This window comes from Rissa tridactyla, chromosome 2 (assembly GCF_028500815.1).
Source record: "Rissa tridactyla isolate bRisTri1 chromosome 2, bRisTri1.patW.cur.20221130, whole genome shotgun sequence".
Taxonomy (NCBI): Eukaryota; Metazoa; Chordata; class Aves; order Charadriiformes; family Laridae; genus Rissa; species Rissa tridactyla.
In genome coordinates this window covers 129,231,105-129,239,035 of record NC_071467.1, presented here as the reverse complement: position 1 = coordinate 129,239,035, position 7,931 = coordinate 129,231,105, and the positions used below count along the sequence as shown (strand labels likewise).

At 45.8% G+C, this 7,931-nt stretch overlaps 1 protein-coding gene across 2 annotated transcripts in view; it reads left to right on the top strand.

Moving 5' to 3' along the window:
- The first annotated feature begins 4,424 nt into the window (after positions 1-4,424).
- GALNT15 (polypeptide N-acetylgalactosaminyltransferase 15) overlaps positions 4,425-7,931 on the top strand; it is a 30,426-nt gene continuing 26,919 nt past the window's right edge. The window contains exons 1-2 of one of the 2 annotated variants that reach the window (XM_054192644.1): positions 4,425-4,595; positions 5,535-6,083. In XM_054192644.1, the coding sequence (XP_054048619.1) occupies positions 4,570-4,595; positions 5,535-6,083 (575 nt within the window). In that variant the 5' untranslated portion in view covers positions 4,425-4,569. Of the gene's footprint in view, positions 4,596-5,003; positions 5,329-5,534; positions 6,084-7,931 lie in introns of those variants that run through there. The other variant, XM_054192645.1, reaches the window with a different exon arrangement.

Sequence of the window (7,931 nt, the reverse complement as noted above, 5' to 3'; positions counted from 1 at the left end):
GCCCACCAGGGAAACTGTACTTGGTAAGGAAAAAAGATTTTGCTGTGGGTGTCTTTAGTATCACTGAGACTTCTAGAGGTGTTCTGTTTGCAAATGGTTTCATGGCCTGTTCTGTGGAAGTAAAGTAAATTTCCGACCACAGATGAAACTCTACGGGCAGAGTTCCCCAGGGGGAACTTGTGATGGAGATTTCCTTCTTGTGAGCCTCCACCCGTAGAGCTGAATTTATCCCTGAAGTAACTCTACTGATGGTGTTAATACTACATGAAGGATCAGTTTCCCTTACCTCATTTATTTCATTTTCACAGCCAAAAAGGCCAAGCCAGTCACTTCAAAGGAGTAAACCACCTTATTTCCATTTCCACCTGTGCAGCTACAGCAATTTAGAGACAGCTAAGAACTTGTCCTGCTGTCTCTAATGGTGGGTTAGATTTTATGGTCAATGTGGGATGACTTTCTAGTGAAGGATTTTGACAATAATCAACAAATGGTCACAACCAGTTTAGTGCTGGATTCAGGTTACCCAGTTGGGTTCCTGGGGGCTGAAGGTATACAGAACCCTCTACAGCTTAAGGATATTAATAGCGGCTGAGTACAAGAGGCAGGAGGTTGTGGTGGCATGCGGGTTGCCCACAGTGCTTGAGATGTATCATTTCTAGGTTGGCTAATACTGATCAAAGGTCTCACACCTCCCAGATAGCTGGTAACTGTCTAAGGCTGTGTTAGAAGCTAGGTTTCAGGCACAGAGTACGACTACTGCCCTTTAAGTCCTGAGAGCTACCATTTCTGAGTTAGCCAGAGCCTGTGGTGCAGGAAACCCAGAAGCTGTCACTCCTGTGATATGTTCCGTTTAGTCCCCAGCAAGTGCTGCTGACCTTTGTGCCCACAGAACTGCTTTTGCAAAGCAGTGCAGAGGTCCATGGCTTCCGTGCCCTGTTTTACATTGGCCACGTGATTTATGAGCAGAAATCTTGTAAAAATGGAATTTCAGCTGTATTTCCTCCACTGACAGATTGGCAAACATCTTGTAAATCACAATGCTAGCACCAAAAGCCCTGCCAGTGATCAACAGATTTTATCAAGCTTTCTTAGCCTCCAAAACCAAGTTCCACAGAATCTTGTTCTAATTTATTATTAACCTGCTATTAGAAAATGTCATTGAATGAACAATATTTGGTGCAATGCCAAGTACACAAGCATCTGCAACACCTGCAAATAAATTATATCTTGTGATAATCTGAAAGTACGTATTTCTTATTGTACCCTGGGAAGAATGGGGAAAGTAATTTGATTATAAAACCACCACAAATCCTGTACACCGTGTAATCAGTCTCATTTTATGCACTGACTTTCTTCACATCTGTGCAAATAAAGCCATTGTTAAAACGTACAAAGAGCTGTGGCATATAATACATGCAGCTATGAAACCAAGACTGCTGCTATGTGTTGAGTCTTTAAATGGAAGGTGGCACATCTGCTTTTGGCATAGGAGTGTAAATCAATCCAAGATGTTTATTAAAGAGTAAGTAACAACCTGTCCACATGCTCTTTCCTCCATCCAGCCTTTGTTTTGTTCTTTCTTCGTTATTTTCCTGGCAGTTAAATACAGGCTCTGCACATTGAAAGTATGTGTTGTTTCTTCATGTACGGATAATATAACATGTCACATAATATTTAACGAGTATGTGATGGGGAATGGTTTGGACAAAAACGCAAGCCAAAATGAGGTGGGGAGGAAAGGGTAAGTACAAACAGCTACACCACAGTTGACTGAAGGGTTTATTTCTCTGGATAAGGCAACTATGTTTCCTAATACTTTTCAAATTAATAGTAAGACCTAGATCTGATTTCATGTTCTAGCTCTTGGCAATTAGTGAGCAAAGTTTGCAACAGTGAAGGATGGTGAATATTTTCTTCCTCATCAACCAGAAGCATACAAGCATTAAAAAAATTGAGGAGTCAACACAGCTGAATTTTTATTTACTGAAGATATGTATACTTTCCACAACCAGGTCTGCCTGAGCAGGACTGGTTAGGAGACTAAGTCTTTCAGCACTTGCATGGGTTGACCAGCAGGAAAGACAACACAATATTGGCACTGGTCAATACTGGCCCTGGAGGTTGGCCCTTTCTAGAGCAATTGCTGATGTATTTGGCACAGCGCTTGTAACATGTTCCTCTCCCACTGACTGAGGAGCTCTAGGATCTGCTGTATGAACAGCAGCCCGAGGACAACACCACCTTTTGTGGGCAGCCATTTTTGTGGGCTACCTGCATGAAGCAGCACTTAAGAGAATGGAAGTGTGGAAGAAAGCAGCGCCTCTAGGCCTGAGGGTAGAGCCTGGGGCATGCAGTGGTCCTTCCTCTCCTCATCCAGCACAGGAACATGTCCTAGGATGCCTGGGGAAAGGGACTCTCCCACAGCTATGCAGGAGGGAGCAACCCATTCTGTGTCCCAGTGAAGGGCCTACTTTGTGCTTTTTAGTAACCATCGAAAGAAATAAAATACCTTGAATGTCATCTTCTTGACTTCCAGGTGGGGAGGTGATAAGGAAGTGATGCTATTCTTCAAGTACATTTCGGAAACAAGACATGTCTTCTCAGACTGAAGGGCTCATCCATTGGAAAGACAATCCCTCTTTTGTTTGCTGGCAGTGGAAAACCACAGTGCTTTCCTGGGTCATTTTTAAGAGACAAGGTTGGAAGACAGACTGTTTGACACATGATGGTTCAAGAAGACTCTTTGTGCAGATGGTTGTGTGATGGGGATGGCTGTGGGAAAGCTTCAACAGGGAGGTCCATGCTGGACAGGGAATAGAGGCTGCTGGAAGTGTGCCACCCCGTGTTTTATACTTGCACATTTAAGTGACCAGGCTGACCTCCAAACATCTTCTGTAATTGTTCATTTCTACTTTGTTAAAATAGTCAGGATATATTCAAAGGCCAGATTCTATATGCATATGTTCCAGTGATAATATTACCTATCAGCTCTGTCCCAAAGGTAGCAAAGATTGCTGTGAATTTATTAATTGGGTCTCTTTTCATCTGTAGCTGAAACATAGCTGCACAAGAGACCCAGGTGGATTTGGTCAGCAACACAGAACATACCAGGACAGAATCTATACAGCAGTTACCACTGCAGGCTAGAATTATCTTGATCAGAGTTGTTAACAGCACACTGTTACAATATTTTAGCCAGGGCAAAAATATTAATTAAATTAAATCAAAATACTTGGGTAGATGAGAAAAGTGAAAAAAAAGAAAAAAGGCCAGTCATACTTTCTCTCAATTATTCCACACATTCTTAAGTTCCCCCTTTTCTTTTACTTTCTTTTATTTTCTTCCGTATGCCTGATAATGGGACTCTGTGAAACTGAACCTTTTGCAAATCACTGGTGCCAGCTTTTTGCAGAGTGTTTCGGACAGGTCTCTTCATTTCCATTTAATTTTGTCTTTCTATGGCTGACACATATTGTTATTTAAATGAATGCTTTTGAACTCATATTTTTTTAATGCAAATGTGTGCTGCTTCCCTACTGAATTGAAAACATCAACAATTGTTTTTTTCCCTATGAAAAGTAGGATAAAGAGCAATATTCTCAGGGCTGAAGGTGGGTTGGGACGTTACTTTTCTGTGAATTTAAGCTAAAAAAGGGAGACACAAACAATGGTGAAGTATCAAAATATTGGATAAATCTTCCTTCTACCGAAGATATGATTAAAGCAGTATTATATCTTCTAATGAGCAGCTGAGGTAGAGAAGGTGCCAAGACACAGCAGACTGGTCACACTACCTCAATACCTTCTGTATAAGGCAGTTAATGGAGTACACAGAAGTGCCAGGCACTACATGCCTCCAGCAATTTTAAGGTGCTCTATCCAGTCCTTCCTTTTGAAGGCCACGATTCATTTTGCTTCAAAATTAGCTGTCCTCTCATTTTTATTTTAAATTTTTGAAAGTTGTTTACCAGGAACCATAGGCTGAGCTTACAGAAGTTCTTACAGGGAAGTAATGGGAAAGAAGGAAAAAAAAGACCAAATCCCTGGTTCCCTTTAGAGTAGACTGCATTCATGTCTTCTGGGTGTTTTTTTTTAACCTGTAATGTCTAGAAATGTATTTTTTTAACAAAAGGTGAACGTGGAAGTTCTTCGGTAATCACATGCCTCCTGGAGCTGGAGCTTTCTGCTCATCAAATATTACAAGATATGCAAAAAACACATCCCATGCTCCCAGTGTCAAAAGGGTCAGTAACACCTGAGTTACATCCATGCTTGATCTCTGCCAGACCAAGAGGCGTGTGACACTGAAGCATGTGGACTGTCTCAGCCCTTTTCCCATTGGACAAGCAGCCATTTTTCAGCAAAAAAATGCCACAGTCCATGCCCACTAGCACCCATGCCAGCAATATTAGCAAACAAACCTCACAGACTGAGCTCCTCTTTTAATCACAGAAGTCGTTGTTTTCTTTCAGTGTCAGTAGTTGTTGTTCCGGCACAGGCTTTCTACACGTTATCCCTGGACTATTGAAAACTTGAAGTGCTGCTTCCCCTGCAATATCAAATTTATGGATGAGGAGACAACTCCAGTCTGCCAGGTGATAATTTGGCATCCTTACGTCAGTGTTAAAATCCCTACAGCTGTAAATATTTATTGAAAATGAAATATACTCATATACTCCAGCTAGCATATTACCCTATGAATAAATCTAGCCTTAAATAAATCATGTGCACTCCATCTTTTATTCAGTTTATAAAATTCTTGCATCTTGCTCTGAGCATTCTTAGCTTAAAACAGCTATTCAGAAGTAGAGCGATTCGTGGTATGCCTTGATTTCTTTTATAATACAACGTTTTGCTTCTTATATTTCACCTCTTACAGCTTTTGCAAAGTTTTGATTTGATAGGACAAGAACAGTGAGGGCATTAGGACCAAGAGAAAGACGCACACATTGCTCTGTATTATGTCTGGCAAAGTGCTTCCTGACTGAGTGCCGTAGTTATGTGTGAAACAAAGTCAGGGACCGACTAGTTCTCATCTGTTGATCACAGTTAACTTGAAGCCTCTGAACGGGGGAGAGCTGTCAGATCTGCTTTCAGAGATAAGGCGCTTCAGTCCAGGCAGCAACTGGAAACTTTGAAGAAGCAAGAACTACTCTGGAAGGAAACTATAAGAAATGGGATTTCTTTTTACTTAGAATTTAAGAAGGAAAAAAATGAAACTTTAGTTACTCTTTTCATCTGCTAAACCTGTGCTTTCTAAGCAAGCTGGGACTCTGTCTAATAAAGGATCTACTTTATCTTACTGGATCCATGCTACCTTTTACTACAGTAAGTGCAATATTAATAGGAATGTTATATTTTGTCTGTAAATAGAGAGGAAAGCATGAAACGGCATCAGTGAAATGCGAGGGGAGCAAAAAAATCCTCTTGGCAGATAGTGAAAACCAGGGCTTTACTGCAACCCGAGGACTGGAGTCTGAGAAAGATCCAAGTGATATTTAACATGACCATCTGTATCATTTTGTCACCAACAGTATGTTCTTGAGGAAGAAGTGCAGATATGGATCACGTAAGCTGCAGTTTCTCTTGTTGTTGCTGATGCTGGGCTTTTTGCTACTGATGGTTACAACGCTGAATCCACCACCCAGCAACCAGCACAGGGAAGGGACTTTCCAGCCGGTGGAGTTCAACCCCCGGGAAGGGTATCAGGTGGACTTTGCGGAGACCCAAGAGATGCTGGAGACCCAGGAGGAGAGCCAGCAGTATTACCCCCTGGATGGGCTGTCGCCTTTCATCTCCCTTCGGGAGGATGAGTTGATCGTGGCCGTCGTGTCGCCCACCGGCAAAAGGAACCACAGCAAGGCCAGGAAGGGCTACCGGGTGGTGAAGCAGCAGAGCAGGCGGCCGGAGGGGAGGGCAGAGGGTGACCCGGAGCCCCAGCTCCTGCCCCTTCCCCTGCAGGCTGGGGAAGGGGCTGCTGCTGAAGGGGAGCGGCCGCTCAGCCTGGAAACCCACGGCTTTAACGAAGCGCTGAGCGAGCGGATCTCTCTGCGCCGGGAGCTGCCTGAGGTACGACACCCGTTGTAAGTAAAACAGCCTCTTTAATCTCTGGGAGAAAACTCGCCTCTTTCCCCCGTCGCCGCGTACCCCGTGAACCTCTCCCCCTCGAAACCCCGCGACTTTCCTATCAAACCCTCCCCTCCGGTTCGGGATAACGTGTTTTTGCCCACGCCGTGTGAGGAACACGCACCCCGTCCCCCGCGCGCCGTTCCTCAGAGCTCCAGACTTCCTCAGAGCAGTCGGCGGGAGCCCCAGCCGCCCCAGCCGGGTCCCACAGGCCGCCCCGCCGCGGCCGCCCCCGCCCTGAACCACAGCCCCCGGGGACCCGGAGTCAGCGGCAGGTGCTGCCGGAGCCGGCAGCGGCTCCATGAAACACCGACGGTGTTTTCCAGCCCGGCAAAAATGGAGGCTGCGTGGGAGGAAGAAAGAGGGGGCGGCGACGGGGCGGCCGGGCCGCGGCGGCCCTGCCCGTCACCACGGCAACGCCGCGCCCGCCGGCCGGCCGGGCGGGCAGCGGCGCCCCCTGCCGACGGCCGCGGCGCCCCCCGCCGCAGCAGGTGCCGGGCGGCGGCAGGGGAGTGGGGCGGTGTCTGCCCCAGACCCCGCCGTTGTCCCCCCGTTGTCTGTCTGTCAGTCTGCCTGCCTGCTGGGGCTGGGAAGGGAGTCCGAACGGCGCCCGGGTGCCGGGGCTGTGCGGGCTTGTCGAGCGGGAAAGGCGGTGTCAGCGGCTCAGGCTCGGCCGGGCCCGGCCCCAGCCCACCTGACTGCGCTCAAAGGACCCAGCCATCCCTTCATGGTGGGCTTCTGACAAAGCTGTGGGGTCACGGGGCTTACGGGGTGGTAAAGGAGTCAGGAGTTGGGGCTTTCAACTCTTTTACTATAACAAGTGACCTGACAAACGCTGAAAGGGGCCTACAAGAAATCTGGAGAGGGGCTTTTTACAAGGGCATGTGGTGATAGGGTAAGGGTAATGGCTTCAAACTAGGAGAGAGTAGATTTAGACTCACCACTATGAGGGTGGTGAGACTGGGACAGGTTGCCCAGAGAAGCTGTGGATGCCCCATCCCTGGAAGTGTTCAAGGCCAGGCTGGATGGGGCTTTGAGCAGCCTGGTCTAGTGGGAGGTGTCCCGCTAGATGCACCAGAAAACATTTTAAGTAAGACACAGAGTATATATAATATTTTTTCTAGTGGTCATTTTCATATGTTTAAAGACAGATGGTGGCTTTAATTCAAGGGGACAATCTTAAAGGAGAAATGAAACAGTGTTTTCTACACTTGCTGACTAGGTTCAGCGTTAATTTGGGTAATTCCATTGAATAATGAAATGCTAATATTGTTTCAGTTATTTTTCACAATGCTTCACTGGCAGCTCTTTGAACCATGTAGTTCAAAGAAGGAATGATGATCCTGGTTTACTGCCTGTGATGTCAGCCAAAAAACAGTCTTATTTTGGCAGCTGAAGGGCCATCCAACAAGAGACAGGTTTAGTTAATACTAATCTTGGTAAGATTTAAGCCATGGCCTCAGAGCTCTTGGATGGGTTTTCCTGTCTGACTAGTTACAGCCTGAAGAGCCATCAACACCACATCTTACAGAGCCCAGATTGAAACCATGGATCTGAACATCTGAGGTTTCACAGTTGTTCAGATCTAAATCCAGATCATAAACCAGCAGCAGAAGTTTACCTCTAAGCCTGTCCTGCCCTTTATGGCACAACACACAAACCACAACGATATTTTTCAGGCCTAATTTACTCTGGGGGCCTGGCTCACAACTCTGTCAGTCCAGTTTTATACCAGTGTCAAATGACAGCGATCCAGTAATGAATGAAATTGCCTATTACTCTATTCTGTTTGACTCATGTTGCTC